This window comes from Somniosus microcephalus, chromosome 6 (genome assembly GCF_052327205.1).
Source record: "Somniosus microcephalus isolate GS21.2 chromosome 6, FLI_Smic_1.0, whole genome shotgun sequence".
In the NCBI taxonomy this organism is placed as follows: Eukaryota; Metazoa; Chordata; class Chondrichthyes; order Squaliformes; family Somniosidae; genus Somniosus; species Somniosus microcephalus.
This window is the reverse complement of record NC_140992.1, coordinates 203011977-203035152: the sequence shown is the minus strand read 5'-3', so window position 1 is coordinate 203035152 and position 23176 is coordinate 203011977. Positions and strand designations below refer to the sequence as shown.

Below are 23176 nucleotides of genomic sequence, written 5' to 3'. Positions count from 1 at the left end.
CTCAATTTTAAATAAAATGACCAGTGGGTAGCAATACAGTTTTAGTTTTAAGACGTGCAGCTGTTGGTTGAAATTATTCATCTCGCTGTTCAATTCAACTGACCATTTTGATAGCAACTAATAAATTCAAAAGAAGCTGATTAAAGTCTGAAAAGCCCATCAATTCATGAGAAAAGATCAATTGGCTTAGCCCTCTAATACTCTTAATTCATCCCTACTAGCATCCTACTGTTTCTTGAATGCCTGTACTTTATCTGGAAGATTATTTCAAATGTTTATTGCACTTGCAAAAGAGAACATTTCTAATAGACCTGTTTTAAATTTACCTTTCATTTAATTTGGTCATCTTGTCCTACTGCCTTGGCATACCTTGAAGTAATATTCTGGGTTTACCTTATATATGTACCATATACATATGTGTCTCAAAGAGGTCTTTCTTTAGTTATTAACTTTCTAGATTGCAGAACTTGTGCTTTTTTTGTAGCCGATCCTCTGTACATTAAGATCATTCGTGTTGCTCTGTTTTATACTTTTAAAGTGTCATGACCAAAATTGTACACTATTATTAGTACGGTATGGCCAGTGCATTATCAAACCTTAGTATAATCTCTGCTCTGGCTTTGTATTCCAATATCCTATTTGCTTTTTTAATTGCTGTTCTGCATTCTCTCAAAATTGGAAGTGCTGAGTCTACTGTTCCCCTCGGACCCTTTCTCTCTCCCTGTGCTAATCCTATCCCTTCATTTTATAACTATATGTTGGTTAATTTTTTTGCCCACTGCGCAATATTTTGCATTTGTTCAAAGTAAATTTCCAGCATCTGCAGTATTTTGCTATTGTATTCATTTACCATTTTGTTTCCCCAATTGCATAAGTGATCTAAACTCTTATCCAAATTATTAACTGCACTCCCCATTTTAGTGTGGCCTACAGATTTAACATTTACAATTAGTTTCTGCATCCAGGCCATTTCTGTAGGTAAGAAGTAACAACCTTGCGTTACTTCACTCAACACTCAACCCAGTATGACACCACACCTTTTAAGAGTACACTGTTTCATATTTTTTTATCCAACTAGCCCAGTCACATACTTTACCCTGGATTCCTATGAGTTTTAGCTTCATATAGGTCTTTGTCAAAGGCTTTTTGAAAGTCCAAATCCAAATGAACTATATAAAGCTGAAGAATCTTGTCTGGTAGGAGCTTCTCCTTCTAAACCCATATCGGTACTCGTCCAACCTACTCCTTAGTGTGGTTTCTACTACTTTACCTGCTCTTGATAGGCTATTAAGTGTGTGGTTTTGGGGTCAGATTTACTTCCTTTATTAAATAATAATTCCCTGAAAAGAACTTTAAACATCATTTTCATCGAGGAAGCTCTCTCCTTTATAGTTATTTCCGTTAACTTTTGTGAGAGGGAAGATTAAAAATCTTTCGGTACTGAGCTATAGCTAAGTGCCCTGAGGCATATCCAGCACTGCTAACACAGGAATAGATCATCATTACTGTTTTGAACATGTTCACATACTCTACTGCTCTGCAGGGCTCTGTTTCCAGGCTTGTTCAAAGCTGTGTACAATAGTGAGGATAATTCTCTATAACAGCATATAATGTGATCTGTCGATTGTACATTGCTTTGGGGCATCCTGAGGATGTGATAAGGAACTGTATAAATGCAAGTTTTTTCCTTTTTGATCCTTTCTCAAACCATCTTTTGCGACCAATATTTAGTCACCTCTCCTAACTCTCTCACCATGGCTCAATGTTTGTTCTTCTATCCTTTGTCTATTATTATTTTCACTCCTCTTTCTAAGTTGTCTTGGAACATGTTGTACATTAAAGGCACTTTAAATGCATGTTGGTGTTGTTGTGTTCACTAGATTTTTCAACAAGCAAGTCCGATCAAAACAAAAATATAAATAATGCCGTGGCTAAGAAACCTTAATGTATGTAATGTAGAAAATAATATTTTTAGTTTAAATATAAGCTATTCTGCAAATATTAGTTTTTAAACAAAAAGAAGTGGTGCAGGGTGTCTTTATCTCATTTGATATAGCTTGGTCTTAACAGCTATAGTCGATAACAGCGATTGCTCTTGTAGTCTTTAAACGAATCACTCAGAGGATTTTAATGCATTAACAATCTCGGAGAAGAAACAAATATATTAAAATGTTATTTCCACTTTTATCAATTTCATTTCATTGTCACTTCGCTCTAGCTCAGCAAGCTCTGAAATGGTCAAAAAACAGAAGGTGGATGACATCGAGGGAAGTGGTCACGATGGTAAGTGGTAATTCCCAAACTGTCTTTGCCATGTGTGCTATCTGTTCTGTATCAGTCAGTATAAACCCCCAGTGATGGTCTCTGTTTAGCATTCACCAAAAAATGAGTTGTGAAGGGAATTTTGATTAAAATCCTTTGTATTGTTGTGGCATTGTTCATTGTAGTTACATGTCATGTCAGTTACAAATGATCTCCACCTTCTCCACTGTTTCAACCAGTTATTTTGACTTAACTCCTCTCCCACCAAAAAAGCAACAAAGCTACCGTGAAAGTAAACTCCTTAAAGAGCTGACTCCAGCTGGGGTGCAGTTCAACGGGCGCTGGCCACCTTCCAACTCCTCGCCCCAAGTGCAGGCTTCACATCTGAGCCCAATCCTGCTCTTAACCTACATCCACTCACCCAACGTTCCAGCAATAGTCACTGGATAATGATCACGGCAGAAGCACTGGCTGGTTTCTTTTTTATCTTTCCCCCCCCCCCCCCCCCCCCCCCAAACCATTGGCCACAGGTACTGAGGCATGTTGTAGCTCCTGTTTGGCCAACACTAGTGAGATCAGCTAACTAAGCTCTGATCAGGGATCCTCCTCGTCTCTGTGCCTCAGTACCACACCAAGTATACATTTTCCCATTGTGTCATTGTGTAATTAGTAATATCCCGCTGGTTTGCATTGCACGCAGCGCTAACAGTGCGGTATGCTTTTCTCTCCCTCCTTTTTCCACTGGTATCCCTGTGCCACACATCCACCCCAACTATGAGGGTGGGTGTTACAAATTTTGGGTCTGCACTATATATTTGCTTGGGGTCCATACCATCGATCTCTTCCCCTAATGTGGACCAGTGCCCATTATGATCAGGAGTTTACCCTCACCATATCGAGCAGTGGGTCGTAACAATGAAAATCCCTTAAATGAACTGGATACTGTAATTCCACACATGCCCCCACATGTATTTTCTCCTATCCTTTGGAAGGAAGACTGATGAACACTCTGATGAAACAAGTTGGTTTATTTAATATGTGAATGTACAGACTAATGATTGCAGTGAATTATAACTTATTCCATAATGCATAATGCATCCTCCTAACATAGAAAATAAAGCATGCCACACTACCCCTATTAGCAAACTAAATACACTTTTCAGAGTGCCGTTCTCATTGAGTCTAGTTGGCACTGTGCTTAAGATGAGAGTTTTCACTCTCCGAGTCTTTTTCTTACCAGAGCAGACTGTCCTTGCTGATCATGTGTTTCTCTCTTGGCTGGACAGGCTTGACCCCTGACCCATACCCTTCAGGCCCATGGACTTGTCAATTGACCCGTCAATCAAACTTGCCACCCGCCAGGAAATTCTCTCACCCATGGCACCTGCGTAGCCAGTCAGCTGCACCCCTGCCATGCTGAGTGGAAAAGGAAGCCTTTTTGACTTTATATGTGTGACTGTCACTTGGAAGTGTTGGAATGTATTAACAACCTCCCGATCATCTTAAACCGATATGGATGGAGTCTTGATGGAGGGCCCATCTCCTTTCTGGCGAGCTCATTAAAATACCAAGCCCCCTTTTTGTTCTAGCGACAGCAGCCTTTTATTTCTTGTCTGTCAAGTTTTTGTTTTATAAAGATGCTGGACCTTTGGGCATTAATCCTTAGAATCCTGAATCTGACTTCAAAAATATTACAACTGAAATCAAAAGTGCCTACTCAGCCAAACAGCCACAGACCCTGAAATGTGCCAGTGGTATGTGACTTGCTGTTTGGCCTTCGCTGCTGCACTGTGACTGCTCACTAGGAAGTGCACAGGAGTGGCCTGAATGACTTTCCTCTCATTTCAGGCAGCGCCTCTTCATTTTACTCGTAAACCTTCAGATTTTTAAAACACAATCCACACTCCCAAAAGGTAGCTGACTTTCTCAAAACGAGTAGTAATGTAACCAATATATTCCTTATGGTGGCCTAATCCATTCTGAGTACTATTATCCTGGCTTTATTACAGCAGCAATTAAGAATGAAAGAACTTGCATTTTATATCGTGCCTTTACACCCCCAGCATGCCCCAAAGCAATTCACAGTCAATGAATTACTTTTGAAGTGTAGCCACTGTCCTAATATATGGCAGCCAGTTTGCACTTAGTAAGGTCCCAGAAGCAGAAAACATAATGACCAGTTAATCTGTTTTCGTGATGTTAATTGAGGGATAAATGTTGGCCAGGACACAGCGGGAACTCCCCTTGCTCTTCTATGAATAATGCCATGGGATCTTTTACATTTATCCGAACAGTGCCTCAGTTTAACTCCACTTTTGAAAGACTGCACCTCTGACAGTGCAGCACTCTGTGGCAGGCAGTGACTAGTGGGGTACCGCAGGGACCGGTGTTATTAACAATATATATAAATGATCTAGACGAGGGAACTAGATGTAATATCTCCAAGTTTGCAGACGACACAAAGCTGGGTGGGCGTGTGTGTTGTGAGGAGGATGCAGAGAAACTCCAGTATGATTTGGACAGGTTGGGTGATTGGGCAGATGCATGGCAAATGCAGTATAATGTGGATAAATGCGAGGTTATCCACTTTGGTGGCAAAAACAGGAAGGCAGATTATTATCTGAACGGCAATAGATTGGGAGAAGGGGAATTGCAACAAGACCTGGGTGTCCTTGTGCACCAGTCGCTGAAGGTAAGCATGCAGGTGCAGCAGGCGGTTAAGAAGGCAAATGGTATGTTGGCCTTCATAGCGAGAGGATTCGAGTACAGGAGCAAGGATGTCTTGCTGCAGTTGTACAGGGCCTTGGTGAGACCACACCTTGAGTATTGTGTGCAGTTTTGGTCGCCTTATCTGAGGAAGGATGTTCTTGCCATGGAGCGAGTGCAGCGAAGATTCACCAGACTGATACCTGGGATGGCAGGAATTACATATGAGGAGAGATTGGGTCGATTAGGCTTATATTCGCTAGAGTTTAGAAGAATGAGAGGGGATCTCATTGAAACTTATAAAATTCTAACAGAACTAGACAGACTAGATGCAGGAAGGATGTTCCCGATGGCGGGGGAGTCCAGAACCAGGGGTCACAGTCTAAGGATAAGGGGTAAGCCATTTAGAACTGAGATGAGGAGGAATTTCTTCACCCAGAGAGTGGTGAACCTGTGGAATTCTCTGCCACACAGGGCAGTTGAGGCCAATTCATTAAATATATTCAAGAAGGAGTTAGATATATTTCTTAAGGCTAAAGGGATCAAGGGATATGGGGAGAAAGCAGGGACAGGGTACTGAATTTGGATGATCAGCCATGATCGCATTAAATGGTGGAGCGGGCTCGAGGGGCCGAATGGCCTACTCCTGCTCCTATCTTCTATGTACTGCACTGAAGTGTCGGTCCAGATTGTGCTCAAGTCACAAAGTGGGGCATGAACCCCATGACCTTTGACTCTGAGGTGAGGGTGCTCCCACTTAACCCAACTAGCATGCCTATTTTCATGGGGGGAATTGACATTGTGATTATTCTGGACTTTGCATATTACAATGTGTCCATAAATATTCGGAATTTGCTAATGATGGAAGTTAGTTTTTGTGACCTGCAAAGGTTAAAATTCTGCAAGCACTACTGTGTAAATGTGATGTAGTACACCAGTGTTTAGATACTGTGGCACTGGTTAGCAATTACAAGCTGTGGATTGGCCGTTGGAGGGTGATCAGATAGAGAAAATAGAAGTCAAATGAGGTCTAATAAACTAGTATTCTGTAGCCAAAGCTTTCACCAGAATTACAGGTTAATCAGGAAGACCCTTCAGCCCTGCATCTAGTAAATGTTTTAGTAATGCCAAGCTATTCACCTCATCTTACTAAGCCAGTCATCTTGTGGACTGGGAGTTATTAATGACGGGTAAGTCAACCTCAAAATTGCCGACTGGATGCTGGAATATGCACTCTGGGAAAAGCCTTTCACTTCTCAGGGACTCTCCCAATTCCACTGGTACGAACCCTCTGGAGTCACTTGGGATTTATTCCATGAAGGCTGAAGCTGTGGAAAGTTTCCAAATGGATCCGGCCAGAGACTTTCTCACAAGACAGAGGAGTGGAATTATTAGATGGGCAATGACCTTGGGCCAGCCGCTACACCTACCTGTTGGCTATAGATTGGCAATTGGTGGAGGTCTAAGAGCAGGCATTCAGAAATAAAAGACGTAAGACAGAAGAAGCCTAGGGATAGGGGGGAAGGAAGGGACATTCCATCTCCCCCTCTTCCTCTGTCCTCTCCATCTCTCCTTTGGCCCATAGGAAAAGGGGAGACAGGCCACAAGTTGTACAGAGGAGCAGTATTATTAGTATCACAGACTCCGACTAATCCGTGTCAAAGCAGAGACCTTCCACGTGGGTGGTAGTATGTTAATTAAGTTATTATCTTATACCTCTGCTATGAATGGCTCAAAGTTTAGGAACAAGCTAGTGCTATGTGAAGGAGATCATGGCTTGGAGGATTATTATACCTTGTGTAAGTAACTCTCTTTGTGTAGCCTAAGCTTTTCATTAACTGTTATACCACAGGGCTTAATGTACAATATATTGGGATTGTGATATCATAAGTCTATGTTTATTGCTTTTGCAACACTCCTGAATTTTAGAAATTAATTAAAAAACCAAACTGACCTCAAAATCCCATAGCTCACTGAAGATGGATCTTTGAGAATATGATTTCTGACTTCCAATGCCACATTAAATCCAGCAATATTGAAAGTTATGTGTATCATTGACTAATTCATGTATAACCTGTTCTCTGTGGATGTTAGAAAATGTTAAACTGTAGGTAGGCTGTACTGCATTCTCGCATTTAATTTGATTCTTCTTCAGATGATGTCTCCTGCGATCAAGCACAATCTGATTTCTCAACTGGCACAGGAATCCAGCATCCTTCAGCGTCTGTGTGTGTTGGAATACTACCTGGCCTTGGTGCCTACTCGGGGAGCAGCGACTCGGATGCAGAGTCCAGCTCTGACAGTGACATTATCATCAATACTGGAGGACGAATCATCTCTTCAGTCTTTCGATCCCACCCTTTTCCTGAAAGCCCGTGAAGCTGAAATATTCAAGGGCAGGATTTTATTTGTATAGAGGTGGTTTGTAATACAAAAGCTCCTGTATAACATGGTAAAAATGTTTGTTTGGACTGCTTAACCTCTGGCAGTCGAATGTGAATACAGAATTTCACATCCCTGGTTCAGAATCTGATTACATATTGCAGCAGGCTACCGCAGATGTAACCGTACAGAGGAGAGTGACTTGGGACTTGAATCCAAAGGCTAGATATGTTGTTGAATACTGTCAACATTTTAAGTGTAAATAATTCTTTTTACGCTCGCATGCATAAAAAAAACAGCTACTTATAAGTTAAGACAGTAGAATTACTAACTGAACTTTGGCTGTTAATTTACAGCTATGGATAAGCCTTGATACCTGTGTATCATTGTTAATGGTTGTGAGCCATTTAAGAACTGAATAAATTCTGTTACTCCACAATGCTTCTCCTTTCTATGCATTCTATCTTGTGTAGATTCCCTTTGCTACTCAACCAACTGAATGCCTAATTTATTTTTAGATAACTAAATGTACAATCATTTCACTGATACCACAGGAGCCAAACACCCACCTTGTAGGTCATCCCAACAGCACACCATGCCAACCATGATTGGGGGTAGCCATGTAAAGTACTCCCAGGCTTCTGCCCCTCGGCCTGAGTGGATTTCTGGGACATGCTTTTTGATTTTTGACTCGCTCCCTTCCTGTGGGAAAGCACCTGATCTTCATTTGACATCTACTCTGCCATCACCGCTGAATTTGGCAGCTTTCTACATGGTGAAATGTCAAGGTGAATCTGCACATAATAAACTCGCTGCTCCCCCTCAGTGCTGCGAACCTCTAACAGTTTGCCTATTTTCTTTAATTTTCTTTTCTTTGCCCCACCTGTGACAGAGGCTGTAGGTCCTGCATTGGACTCATCAGCCACCTGCGAACTCATTTTTAATGTGGAAGCAAGTCATCCTCGGTTCCGAGGGACTGCCTAAGAAGATTTTCTTTAATTGGTAAACTATGGTTATTCAGAAAGGCCTTTACACTGAACAGCAAAAAGAAAAATAAACAAGAAAGGGTAACAGCAATAAAGAAGAACTTTTATTTATATAGTGCCTTTCATGTCCTTAGGATGTCCCGCATTGCTTTACGGCTACTGGATTATTCATGAAGTGTAGTCGCAGTTGTTTTGCAGGAAGATGCAGCAATCAATTTGCGCGCAGCAATTTCTCACAAAGAACAATGAGATAAATGAGAGGTGAATCTGTTTTGAGTGATATTGGTTGAGGGATAAATGCTGGCCCGGATAAATCCCACGCTCCTCTTCAAAAAGTGCCATGAGATCTTTTTTACGTTCATTGGAACAGGCAGATTGGGGCCTTGGTTTATCATCTCATCTGAAAGACAGCTCCTTTGACAATTTAGCACTCCCTCAGTACTGCACAGAAGCCCAGATTATGAGCTCAAGTCCTCAACCCATGATCTTCTCACTCAGAAGTGAGAGTGCTTCCCCTGAGCCAAGCTAATACCCCAGTTATATTGTGGATCTGCTTTCAGTAGATTTGCCCATGTGCAGATGCTCTAAAGCTGCTTTTCTGGATTTATGATCCTGGCTTTAGACCTTCCCAATGTTGGGGTATAGTAAGTGAAAGTTATATTGCTGCCCTGTACAAATAATCTGAGAACTCAGTAACCCACAAAAAAATGGCAGCGCAAGACGTGGAGTGTTGTTGGTCCAAGACGTGGAGTGTTGTTGGTCCAAGACGTGGAGTGTTGTTGGTCCAAGACGTGGAGTGTTATTAACATAGACATAGAAGATAGGAGCAGGAGTAGGCCATTCGGCCCCTCTAGCCTGCTCCGCCATTCAGTGCAATCATGGCTGATCATCCAAATTCAGTACCCTGTCCCTGCTTTCTCCCCATACCCCTTGATCCCTTTAGCCTTAAGAAATATATCCAACTCCTTCTTGAATATATTTAATGAATTGGCCTCTACTGCCTTCTGTGGTAGAGAATTCCACAGGTTCACCACTCTCTGGGTGAAGAAATTCCTCCTCATTTCTGTCCTAAAAGGCCTACCCCTTATCCTTAGACTGTGACCCCTGGTTCTGGATTCCCCGACCATCGGGAACATCCTCCCTGCATCTAGTCTGTCCAGTCCTGCAAGAATTTTATAAGTTTCAATGAGATCCCTTCTCATTCTTCTGAACTCCAGCAAGTACAAGCCCAATCGACCCAATCTCTCCTCATCCGTCATTCCTGCCATCCCAGGTATCAGCCTGGTGAATCTTTGCTGAACTCCTTCCATGGCAAGAATATCCTTCCTCAGATAAGGCGATCAAAACTGCACACAATACTTAAGATGTGGTCTCACCAAGGCCCTGTACAACTGCAGCAAGACATCCTTGTTCCTGTACTCAAACCCTCTCGCTATGAAGGCCAACATACCATTTGCCTTCTTAACTGCCTGCTGCACCTGCATGCTTACCTTCAGCGACTGGTGCACAAGGACACCCAGGTCTCGTTGCACTTCCCCTTCTCCCAATCTATTGCCATTCAGATAATAATCTGCCTTCCTGTTTTTGACACCAAAGTGGATAACCTCACATTTATCCACGTTATATTGCATCTGCCATGCTTCTGCCCAATCACCCAACCTATCCAAATCATACTGTAGTTGCTCGGCATCCTCCTCACAGCACACACGCCCACCCAGCTTTGTGTCGTCTGCAAATTTGGTGATACTACATCTAGTTCCCTTGTCTAGATCAGTAATATATATTGTGAATATTGGTCCAAGGCGTGTAGTGCTGGTGGCCCAAAGCAATTTACATGTGGTGCTTCACTCCAGAAAGTATATAACTACCTTTTTTGTTGTACAGGCTTGATTTCTGTACCAGTGTGACCCGAATGCTTGGTTTTACTGTATAATGAGTTTTTTAAAAACTCTCACGTTCTGGACCTTGTGACTTGTATTTTTTTCAACAATTTGAAGCTTTAGATGGTGATGCACTGAGACTATTCTCATCAGTGACTTTGGAGCTTTATGATGCTGAAATCGTCTTTCAGTATTAAAAGGGTTAAATATATTTGTCCCATATGATTTTTTATTATCAAACAAATGTCTATTACTGTCAGCATAATTCGCTAGGTGAAAGTTTATTCCAAAAGCATTCAGTTGAACGTGTGAGTGGAAAACTATAGCAAGTAAAAGTTTTTAATAAAAACCTGTGTGAAAGTGGCATGTCTGTACTGATTGTTGCCATATTTTAATTATTTGTGAAAGAGTGTTCTATATTACGAATAAAACGATACCTGATGGGATTCATCAATCCTATTTTTCAATCTGCAAAGGAGCCAGTTTGCTCTTTTCAGCCTGATTTGTACTGTGCCGTGCCGTGCCGTTAATTTGGATCAAGGTAATCCAAACCTAATGTGCTTTTGCCATATTGAGGCTTTCCTCTGCTGCATCAGAGTGTTACTAACCCTGTGAGGTAGCGAAACCCTGGAGCAAGAGGACACAGGCACTGGTCTGCAATTCCTCATATTAGGAAGATTTCCTCTACTGTTTTGGGCACAATTGTAAATGTGTTTATAAAGAGCAGAGGGCCTCCTCCTCATGGCGAGTTGTTGATCTGTTGACTTGTCAAGGTAAGCAAGGGCTTGAGGAAAGAAAATTGGAGGGTGAGTCAACCTAGGCTGTTCCTGCACATAATCCAGGGAACTGATTACAGGGCTGTATCGCCCTTGCTGGCAGACTGTGGACATGATTTACATTAGGCAATTTATGTGGGCTTGATGTGAACCCCTTCACTCACTGCTGTCTTTGATTCCGCATCCAGAGGGAGTTTTTAATGCCAGTTTAAATTGGAGAACATGACTGCACCAGATATAAATAGTGATTTTTACAGTGAATCAGCTGTAAACTCGCAACAAATGCAGATTTACAGGCCATGTCAATGGAACTTGCTGCTTATTTTAGTTTTCGGGTATATCATTATTTTAAGTGTCACTATGCGATGTTTTCAAGAGTGCTATTGCTGCTCTATTCCTCTTGCCTATCTCAGCATCTACTTCTCTTGGACCTTTATCTACACAGTGTAACTTGATGGGTTTATATTATAGATTACCATGCTACACGGCTAACTTTTCTGAATATCATCACATGCCAACTAATTCATAAAACAGTTTCCATCTGAAATAAATCTAGTAATTGCACGACCCTTGCCCACCTTTCCTGTTTGCTGACGCTTTGGATCACTTTCAACGAGCACACTGTTGCAGAGATTTAAATCCTTTTACTGTAAATTAAAAATCGTCCAGTTTATCTTATTTCAGTCCAGAAAGCCTTACTGTTGTCCATTTATTCTATGAAATTATATTCTTTCAAGCACTTAGTTTGATAATGTTAATTAATCCAGGTTTAGTTTTAAAAGGACGGTAGTATGAAAAATATCAAATTTAATTAGTTATCTAAAATACATTAGTAAACCAGACTTGCATCCAGTTTAATAATATGGTTCAGTCCTGGATTTGCAGAGTGAACTTCAGACATTCAAACTCCACACCCTGACTGAACAGACTGCTTTAATTCTTAGTTGCTGCAACAGCACATTCAATCTCGGCAAAGAGGCCGAATGTGGAAGACCAATCCTGACGCAGGTAACCATAAGGAGAAAGAAGGAGCTGGCATAATGGATGCAGACGTATAGATACACACCAATGGGACAATTCCCCAGTGGTCAATTTCATAACCTTCGATTCATTCAAGGGTTAGTTAGATGATGCCCGGAGGAAAATTGTAGGTCTTTTATCCTGAATGGTTGAGTTAACATGGGCTGATTTGCATCGTGAATCTGTATATATCTTGTGAACCCACTCCTCTGTCTGCAGCTTTTGCTCTTGGTAGATGGATTATTTCCTCTTTTCATCCTTAGTGCAAAAGTAGCTATGTACAAGTGTCAATCTCCTAGAGAAGCAGTCTACTTAAGATAGCCATTCGGCCATTTCAACAGTAGTTTTAAAAGTTCGTACTGCAAAAAAAGTGGGGGAGACTTCTGGTATAAGTTGAACTTAATTTACTGAAACATCTCACTGTAAGCAAGTATTACAGGTAAATAGTGTAAAATATCCAAATAGTTTGACAAAAGTAGTTTATTTTAATCATACAGACAACATAGACACAAAATGAGAGAGAATTCATCACTTTCAGTTCTTTCCTTCCTGTAAGTCTAACATTATTTTCAAACACTTTTGTTTTAATAATTTTTAAAAAATCAGATACATAACACCCAATAATACAAAGATACATTCAATACTTTAACAGTGGCAACTTGGAAAAAAGTTGACCACTCTTAGTGTTAATTTTACAAAGCACCAGATTCTCCTTACAAACAAATTAAGACTCGAGTCATTGGAAATAGATTTTTTTTTAAACAATGAAAACAAAACATTACAAATGTGCCAAGTGCTGCAAAACATGCAAAGGTTTATTCTGTAAACGTTTTTAGAGGGCATGGTAGGGAATTTGGTATCATGCAAGGCTCAAAGGTCAATGGTTTGGTGTTAGGCCGGATCGGAGTTGACGGGCGGCAGGTTTCTTTGCTTGAAATACTGAACAACTTGCTGGGGTAGTTCTGCCAGGACAGATTTGGCCAATGTTTCTTTCGGAGCCTGAAAAAACGGGGAAAAAATGAAGAGGTTTAAGGCTACTTCACAAAAGGCTCAGTAACATAAATTATACTCAACCCAAGTAAAAGGGACTCGACGAGTAGAGAAATCCACAACTTGCACTGTTTCAAGCATTAGTGTTCAATGAACAGCTTTAAACATTCTATATAAATTATCCTCAAGACTTCCGATGGACTTGTCATTAATGCATCACCTCGTGTTTACTATAACATAAACTGCAAACGCTGGAAATCTTAAATAAAAACAAAATATACTGAACATACACAGCAGGTCAGTCAAGATCTGAAAAGAGAAAGACAGATTACGATATTTTGCGTGTGTACTCTTCATCAACAACAAGCACTTCCTGGTTTTAACGCAATCTTCCATCAGTTTAACATCAGCTGGGGGGAAGTTACTGGAATGTATCAGCAGAGGCTGAGTGACTGAACACTTGGACAAGTATGAGTTGATCAATAAGAGTTGGCAGGGATTTGTGAAGGGTAGGTCATGTCTGACTAATGTAGTTGAATTTTTTGAGTTGGTCACTAGCATGGAGGATAGGGATGCATCTACTGATGTTGTCTGTATGGACTTCCAGAAGGCATTTGATAAGATTCTGCACAAGAGATTATCAGCAAAAATTAAAGTGCACGGAACTGGAGGTAACCTTGCGACGTGGGCCAGTAATTGGTTGGGAGGTAGGAGACAGAGAGTAAGGAAACATTCTCTGATTAACGGAATATGACAAGTGATGTTTCCTAAGGAATCTATACTAGGGCATCAGCTTATCAACATATATATAAATTACTTGGATGAAGGAATAGAGAGCTGCATATCCACGTTTGCAGATGACACTAAGTTAGGTGGCACAGTAAGTTGTGTAGATGGGAGCAGGAAGTTACAAAGGGACATAGACAGACTCAGTGAGTGGCCAAAACTACGGCAGATGGAGTTAATGTGGGGAAGTGCGAGGCCATCCCCTTTGGCTCCAAGAAAGACAAATCAGAATTTTTTTTAATGGCGAGAGACTAGGTACTGTGGAGAAGCAAAAGGATTTGGGTATCCATGTACTTAGATCACTAAAAGCTACAAAATGTACAAAAAGGCCAATGGAATGCTAGCCTTTATGTCAAGGCGGTTGGAATACAAAAGTGAGGAAGTAATACCTACGTTGTACAGTCTTGGTCAGACCCCATCTGGAGTACTGTCTCCAGTTTTGGGCACCGAACCTCGAAAGATATATTGGCCTTGGAGAGGGTACAGCACAGATTCACCAAAGTTATACCAGGGCTTAAGAGGTTAAATTATGAGGACAGGTTGCATAAACTTGGTTTGTATTCCCTTGAAGGTTGATATAATCAAGGTCTTTAAAGTGATAAAGGGATTCTATAGGGTAGATAGATGCAGATAAACTATTTCCTCTGGTAGTGAAATCCAGAATGCGGAGGCATAATCTTAAAATTAGAGCGAGGCCATTTACGAGAGAAATCAGGAAGCACTTTTTCACATAGTGGAAATCCAGAACTCTCTCCCAAAAGGCTGTGGATGCTGGATCAATTGAAATTTGCAAGATGAGATTGACAGATATTTGAATATGGAGCAAAGGCAGCTAAAGGCATTTGAGGTACAGATCAGCCATGATCTTGTGGCGGTACCACTGGTTGTCCCTTACATTGAGATACATAATTCCCTTTAACTTACTTATGTATGTATAACTTACCTGTTGGGGCCGTTGCCCCTTTAACTTACCTGTTCGGCCGTTGCCGCTTTAAGAGGCGACCTAACGCGCTGACGTCACGCATCACGTGACGCACGCGCGCCGGCCGCCGGCCCGACTCGGTCTTCCAAGACGGCCGCCAGCACAGCCCGGCCTACCGCGCCTTCGGCCGCATCGGCCAGCCAACGGGAGCGACGCGATCTTCCGCCCCCGCGGCAAGCACCGGCACAGCCCGGCCTCGCAATCTCGGCCTCAACGGCCAGCCTCCGTAGCGGGAGATGCACTGACGCAACGACGCGGTCACGTGACGCCCAAAGCGCGGGAACACACAGCAGAGCGTGATGACGTCATCACGCTCCCCACAGGACTGCGAACTCAGTCCTCGTGGAGTCCCCGCTGGGACAAGACCTACACCACGGTGCTCCTACAGTCAGCCATCTTACCTGCTGTAATTAGCCTGTTCCTGTAAATAAACAACTTATTTATAGTTCGTCGAAGTCAAACTCTCTTATTTAGTGGCGATCTACACGAACCGCTACATTGGTGACCCCACAACGTGAGTACGGGAGCTCATCAATTCCAACGCTGCAATTGGTGAACCCGTATCCGTGAACGATTTTCACGGTAGCAACGCGCGCCTGAACCTCGTCTTCACTCAAGACGACCAACGAACAACCACGGAACAGCAACCGCCTAACACCGATTCCACCAAAAGCGACCCCGTCTTTGCGTACGTATTCACAATGGAAGCGCAGCTTGGAGGTGAGCCCGTTTTTCACGAACGATGTCACAGAGGTAGAGCACGACCAACGGCAACCGTCATCCACCAGCGTTACAGTTGGTGGGTTTGTGAACGTCTTTCACAAACGAAGCACGCTATGGAAGCATCAGCCGTTCTGCTGTCGCTACCGCAATCCAGGGAGCCACGGTCTCCCTCGTGCTTTAAGAAGGTAGAAGCCCTGTTCGCCGAGAACATCGATGCGGCACAGACCACGCACGTGCTCACGGTCTCCGTATTCGACTCTTCTATCGCCACACGGATCGTCCGCCTCTACGTCCAAAGCAACAGCAAGTATACATCTCTCCAAGTGCGGGGTACAGCATGTTCAGGCCCACAAGATCGGAGCACGCCCCGCGGGGATACCACGAGGACTCACCCCCGCAAAACACGAGGACGCACCCCTCGCGCACGAGGACCCATCCCTCGCGAACCACGAGGACACATCCCTCGTGAACACCGACGACTCCTTCCCCGCCGACGACGCACCAGCCCTTCAGCCTGCTGGTTGTGTTACCTACTACACGATTCGGCGTGAACAAAAGGCGTGCCGCCCTCCCGGCTGTTTTCTCCTAAATCTACAACTGTTACAAGTGTTGCCGCCCTCCAGGCAGAGTTAACCCCTCCTGAAAGCAACAACAACCTGGACCATTGCCGCCCTTTCTCCAGTTTTCCCTTTAACAAACGCAAACGTCGACTGAAGCTGCACACATCGAGGACGGGTCCAACGGGCATCCTGCGGCCGCGATCAGCCACGTGAAAGTTGCTAGCCTCACCGATCACTGATCAACGCAGCAACTCTTCACCCTCCGTTGTGTTCACGTCGTAGCACTATGGCACGCACCGTTCCGTGTGTTCCAGCCTCCCGAAGGTTTCGCTCACCAGCCAACGGAGACATCGCCCGCGTCCGCCCAACCTGCCCGTCACTCTAACAAGGCCTGCTGTTTCGCACGTCTCCACGGTCCTTCACCTGACGGATACGTTTTATTCGCCACGGCGCACATAAGGATCCGCTCACGAGCAGCATCTTCATACCTCGCCTACCAAGCCAAGACAGCACGACCACCAGCTCGTCAGACCATCTCATCCTTGGACTTTCGTTAAAGCGAATTCTGGGGGGGCCTGTGTGGCGGTACCACTGGTTGTCCCTTACATTGAGATACATAATTCCCTTTAACTTACTTATGTATGTATAACTTACCTGTTGGGGCCGTTGCCCCTTTAACTTACTTGTTCGGCCGTTGCCCCTTTAAGAGGCGACCTAATGCGCTGACGTCACGCATCACGTGACGCACGCGCGCCGGCCGCCGGCCCGACTCGGTCTTCCAAGACGGCCGCCAGCACAGCCCGGCCTACCGCGCCTTTGGCCGCATCGGCCAGCCGACGGGAGCGACGCGATCTTCCGCCCCCGCGGCAAGCACCGGCACAGCCCGGCCTCGCAATCTCGGCCTCAACGGCCAGCCTCCGTACCGGGAGATGCACTGACGCAACGACGCGGTCACGTGACGCCCAAAGCGCGGGAACACACAGCAGAGCGTGATGACGTCATCACGCTCCCCACAGGACTGCGAACTCAGTCCTCGTGGAGTCCCCGCTGGGACAAGACCTACACCACGGTGCTCCTACAGTCAGCCATCTTACCTGCTATCTTACCTGCTGTAATTAGCCTGTTCCTGTAAATAAACAACTTATTTATAGTTCGTCGAAGTCAAACTCTCTTATTTAGTGGCGAGCTACATGAACCGCTACAATCTAATTGAATGGTGGAATAGGCTTGAGGGGCTGAATGGCCTCCTCCTGTTCTTATACTCCTTTGCACTTGGTAACAATAATAATGTGACTTCACAATCTAGTTTCGTCATTGTCTAAAAAACTGCCACTCAGCCAATGAAAGTCCACTCTTAAAAAAAAGCTGCTTCTCTCTCCAAAATGGTTCAGGAGAAAGGAAGAGAGTAAATAGAAGAAAGTAAAAAATGATAAAGTTAAAAAAAAGTGTTTAAAACAGGTTTAAAAAAAAAAGATACATTTACAATAAAAACAACGGAACAGACTGAGCAGAGGAATAAAATGTATGGCAAGGTGAGTACAGGTCAAGTGTTTTAATTTTTCGTTTGTGAATTATGTTTTTGTGGTTAATTGTTTTTCAGGATTAATATTATGTAAGGGTACAGTGATACCAAGATTATTTGTAATGAAATCGGTGGATATTTGAGAGTCCCATGTTGTCTCTGCCTGTCGACCAGGTAGATTTATTTCCGAATCAGTCTATCCTAGCTAGAAACTGCTAGAATGAAAGAACCTCTTTGAGCCAAGAGGATAATGAAAAACTGCTATCTAGTAATTGGTATCATGTATAAATGTATCACCTTCATTTGATAGGACAAGGTTCCCGAATACTACTTGGACTATCGACACGGCACTACAGAAATCTACTTGTAAATGACTCTCACTGATCTCCCGGGCTGACCTCAGTGTCCACTTGTCTTTCTTCCAGCTCGACTCCCACTGGTCGCCCACACCGGCCCAACCACTCACGGTCTCTCTCTTCCAATCTGACTGCTGCTCTTTTCCTGACCCGGTTCTGATGCATGCTGGTCCCTCGGTCCAGCACCCGGATGATCAAAAGTGCAGGTGACGGGAGCACCAATAAACAAGATCACCCTGTATTGCTGATACTTGGGTCGCTTCATTACTGTAATAATGTTTATTTCAGCATCAGGAGTACGTGAGCTGAAAACAAAGGAAAGTAGTCGACTCGCGGAGGTGGGAGTTTTGTCGAACCTCCTGGCAATCAAAAGGTTAATTGTCTATATTCAAAACTTTATATGAACTTTAAAATGATCAATCTCGAAGAGCGCTGGCATTGTAGGCAGGAGTGAGACTGCAATATTTACTTTGGTGGCAGTGGATTTGCAGCTTAATATTGCTTCTGCTGATAGTCAAACTAATCCTCCCTGGGTGTCTAGTTTATACAGTGGAGATTCTATTTAATGTAGCTGTATCAAGTGATGATTTTTATATTGAAGGATGTACATTGGAACATATTTTCATGCTGCAATTCTTTGCAAAGTCAGGGTGTGAAATAGATCGCTTGCGATGTGCACGACATTAAAGGAGGTCACGGCCATTGATATTGGTCTATGAAGGTGGTATTAAACAAAAATCAAACTAAAGCATCCAGCAAATGTAATGACTGAAGCATTTCCCCCTTTACATGCCTGTGACCACAGGTTCAAGTCCCAGCAGCAACTGGTAATGTAACCTAGCAACGCTGCATGTAATGAGATTGAAGAGTTGCTCATTTGGAGAGTGGTATTCACTCATCTCCTGTATGGATGTATGTTTCTCACTGCTGATTGGGGACAGCAATTCTGTTGGTTTGGAAGAGTCCATTACCTTCCAAGCCATAATCGTACGCTGATAACCGTGTGAGCAGGCAAAGCAGGTCCCTCTCCTGGAGACATCTGCAGGATCTCGCAGTCGGCCACCCACAAATGCATAACGCAGGTGACTGATGTCATGTTTGCCAGGGCAAGTAATTATGTACACTTTGCCACTGATGATGCCAGTCAAAATGAGCGGGCGCTCAGGTTGGCGGCTCTGGCTGGCTTCCCACAGGTGCAGGGCATCATCGACTGCATGGATGTGGCAATTAAGGCACCCCCAGATCACCCAGGAGTGTTTGTCGACTGCAAGGGTTTCCATTCCATCAATGTACAGCTGCTGTGCAACCACAAAAAGGTCATTATACAGGTGTGCGCAAGATTCCCAGGCAGCTGCCATGATGCTTTCGTCCTGCGCCAGTCCACCCTCCCTGATCTCTTCACACCTCGAAGCAGACTTACTGGCTGGCTGCTTGGAGACCAGGGCTATCCACTTAAGACGTGGCTGATGACATCCATGTGGAACCCGACCAATGAGGCCCAGGAGTGCTATAATGAAAGCCATATGGCAACCAGATGTGTCATTGAGCAAGCAATCGGCATGCTGAAGATGCGCTTTTGGTGCCTTGACAGATCAATACGCACCAGCCAGGGTCTCCAGAATGGTGTGGTGGGCTGCACTCTGCACAACATTGCACAGCAGCGAGGATTGGACTTTCAGGAGGAACAAGGTGCAGAACTCAGCCGAGGTGGAGGAGGAATGTGATGCGGTCAATGCACCAGTAGCGGCGCTCATTGCTGCCTGGGATGCGTAGGATGCCCTCATAATGATAGGGTTCAGATAGGTTCCACCAGTTCACCCATCTGTCAGCCACATGTAAAACCTTCCCCCACCCCTCCCCCAACACAAAGCAGTCCTGCAAACAATCGACCATCCCTTTCACAGCCCCCATTGCTCGGCGTCTATTCTTGTCTTACTACTCATCACAAGGGAAAAGGCCACTTGCTGGGCAGCAACCAAAATTGGGCAACACTGGAAAGTGATGTAAACAAATAATATGGCTCAAAAATGAAACCGAGACTTAACACTCTAACATTGTGTAAGACACCCATGTACATTTCCTTGTGCAACTACAAATCTTTACTCTTCCTCTTCCTAGAGGTAGAGGCAGGCTGCTCAGTTCTCTGCTCTGACTGCTGAGATGCTCTTGGCCGACGCCCTCTAGGTTTTGGAGCCCGTGAGGGCCCCGCCAAAGACTGCTCCACCTGCACCTGTGCAGGGGCAGACTCGGCCATCGGGATACGAGGCAGCATGTGGGGTACAGACTGGGGAGGGGGAGAGCGGGTGAGAAGTGGAAGCACTTTGAGCCAAGTTCCCACTTCCATCTCCCCTTTCACCATCATCCCTCTCATGGTCTACCCGCACTTCCCACCTAGTAATGAGCTGGAGACCACTTTGCTGCAGATCAGTGGGATGATGAATGGCCAAGGCTTGGGTTTCATCAATCCTATTTAAGGTGGCATTCATAGTGTGCAAGCCATTGGTGAGGGCCTGCATGCACTCGTTTGATTGCCGCATTTGATGCTCCGTGCAGGTGGCCACTCTTTCCATAGACGAAGACATCATCGCAAAGACCTGCGACATCATGCCACTTATGCTTGAGATGGACTCCTCCAATCTCTCTGCAAGCGTGCACAGTGTGGCTGACAAACCTGCCAGTACATTGCACATTCTTTGCTGCTGCTCCAGAATGTGGAGATGCTGGAGTTGGACTGGGGTGGACAAATGTAAGAAGTCACACAACACCAGGTTATAGTCCAACAGCTTTATTTGAAATCACAAGCTTTCGGAGCACTGCTCCTTCTTCAGGTGAAGTGGAGAAATGCATAGAGACACAGCTTATATAGTCAGAGAATCATGTCAGATGTTTACAGGTAACCTTTCCAACTGCCATTTATCACACCTCGGCAGAGAGATAATCACAGCAGTCAAAGGTGTGAATGGTGTCCAAACCGGTCAGTCAGGGAAACATTACATCAAAGAACAATGAGGTGGGGTCACAAGGGGTCAAATACTGCAGATGCTGGGGTCTGTATGAAAAACAAAAAAAGACAAAAAACATTTTTTTTGGCTGGAAATCACAGCAGGTCCGGCCGCATCTGTGTAGAGAGAACAAGCCAATGTCGACTCGAGTCTGGATGACCCTGCGCCAGGTGGGGTTACATGTAGCGTGACATGAACCCAAGATCTCGGTTGAGGCCGTCCTCATGGGTGCGGAACTTGGCTATCAGTTTCTGCTCGACGATTTTGCGTTGTCGTGTGTCTCGAAGGCCGCCTTGGAGAATGCTTACCCGAAGATCGGAGGCTGAATGTCCTTGACTGCTGAAGTGTTCCCCGACTGGGAGGGAACACTCCTGCCTGGTGATGGTTGCGCGGTGTCCGTTCATCCGTTGTCGCAGTGTCTGCATGGTCTCGCCGATGTACCATGCTCCGGGGCATCCTTTCCTGCAACGTATGAGGTAGACAACGTTGGCCGAGTCACATGAGTATGTACCATGTACCTGGTGGGTGGTGTTCTCACATGTGATGATGGTATCTGTGTTGATGATCTGGCATGTCTTGCAGAGGTTGCTGTGGCAGGGTTGTGTGGTGTCGTGGTCGCTGTTCTCCTGAAAGCTGGGTAATTTGCTGCGAACGATGGTCTGTTTGAGGTTAGGCGGCTGTTTGAAAGCGAGTAGTGGAGGCGTGGGGATGGCCTTAGCGAGGTGTTCGTTGTCATCGATGACATGTTGAAGGCTGCGAAGAACATGGCGTAGTTTCTCCGCTCCGGGGAAGTACTGGACGACGAAGGGTACTCTGTTGGTTGTGTCCCGTGTTTGTCTTCTGAGGAGATCTATGCAATTTTTCGCTGTGGCCCATCGGAACTGTCGATCGATGAGTCGAGCGTCATATCCCGTTCTTACAAGGGCGTCTTTCAGTGTCTGTAGGTGTCCATCGCGTTCCTCCTCGTCTGAGCAGATCCTGTGTATTCGCAGGGCTTGTCCATAGGGGATGGCTTCTTTAACGTGGTTAGGGTGGAAGCTGGAGAAGTGAAGCATCGTGAGGTTGTCCGTGGGCTTGCAGTAGAGTGAAGTGCTGAGGTGTCCGTCTTTGATGGAGATTTGTGTGTCCAGGAATGAGACCGATTCTGAGGAGTAGTCCATGGTGAGTTTGATGGTGGGATGGAACTTGTTGATGTTATCGTGTAGTCTTTTCAGTGATTCTTCGCCGTGGGTCCATAGGAAGAAAATGTTGTCGATGTATCTGGTGTATAGCGTTGGTTGGAGATCCTGTGCAGCGAAGAAGTCTTGCTCGAACTTGTGCATGAAGATGTTTGCGTATTGGGGTGCGAATTTGGTCCCCATGGCTGTTCCGTGTGTTTGGGTAAAGAACTGGTTGTCGAAGGTGAAGACATTGTGGTCAAGGATGAAGCGGATGAGTTGTAGGATGGCGTCTGGAGATTGGCTGTTGTTGGTGTTGAGTACTGAGGCTGTCGCAGCGATGCCGTCATCGTGGGGGATACTGGTGTAGAGTGCCGAGACGTCCATCGTGGCGAGGAGTGTTCCTGGTTCAACTGGTCCGTGGGTGCTGAGTTTCTGTAAGAAGTCTGTAGTGTCGCGACAGAAGCTGGGGGTTCCCTGTACGATGGGTTTCAGGATGCCCTCGACATATCCAGAGAGGTTCTCACACAGGGTTCCGTTGCCTGATGCGATAGGACGTCCAGGTGTGTTGGCTTTGTGTATCTTTGGGAGGCAGTAGAAGTCTCCCACGCGGGGAGTACGTGGGATGAGAGCATGTAGGATGCTTTGAAGGTCTGGATCGAAGGTTTTGATCAGTCTGTTGAGTTGGCGGGTGTGTTCTTTGGTCGGATCTGCGGGTAACTGTCTGTAGTGTTCCTGGTTGTCCAGTTGTCGGTATGCTTCTTTGCAATAGTCCGTTCTGTTCTGTATGACGATGGCACCTCCTTTGTCTGCTGGTTTGATGACGATGTTGTGGTTGGTCTTGAGAGCATGGATGGCGTTGCGTTGTGCTCGGGTGACATTCTGGACTGTCTTGTGAGTGCGGCTGATGAATCTGGCGTTGATGCATCTCCTGACAGCTTGAGCATACATGTCAAGCTTAGGGCAGCGACCCTCCGGAGGGGTCCAATTTGACTCTTTCTTCTTCGGTTGCTGCACTGCGGATCTCTCTGTCTGCTGTTCCGGATCATTGATTGTCTCATTGGGTTCGCTGCTGACATCTTGGGA

The 23176-nt window shown here is 44.8% G+C and overlaps 2 protein-coding genes across 13 annotated transcripts in view; one reads left to right on the top strand and one right to left on the bottom strand.

Annotated features, from left to right (window-relative positions):
• Positions 1 to 10427, top strand: part of psme3ip1 (proteasome activator subunit 3 interacting protein 1) — a 138602-nt gene extending 128175 nt beyond the window's left edge. For all 11 annotated transcript variants that reach the window (XM_085991247.1, XM_085991240.1, XM_085991236.1 and 8 more), the window contains 2 exons: positions 2219 to 2283; positions 7124 to 10427. In XM_085991247.1, the coding sequence (XP_085847373.1) occupies positions 2219 to 2283; positions 7124 to 7347 (289 nt within the window). In that variant the 3' untranslated portion in view covers positions 7348 to 10427. The remainder of the gene's footprint in view (positions 1 to 2218; positions 2284 to 7123) is intronic.
• A 2047-nt stretch (positions 10428 to 12474) lies between these two features.
• The window catches only part of cpne2 (copine II), a 401061-nt gene continuing 390359 nt past the window's right edge, over positions 12475 to 23176 (bottom strand). For both annotated transcript variants that reach the window (XM_085991234.1, XM_085991235.1), the window contains one exon: positions 12475 to 13011. In XM_085991234.1, the coding sequence (XP_085847360.1) occupies positions 12904 to 13011 (108 nt within the window). In that variant the 3' untranslated portion in view covers positions 12475 to 12903. The remainder of the gene's footprint in view (positions 13012 to 23176) is intronic.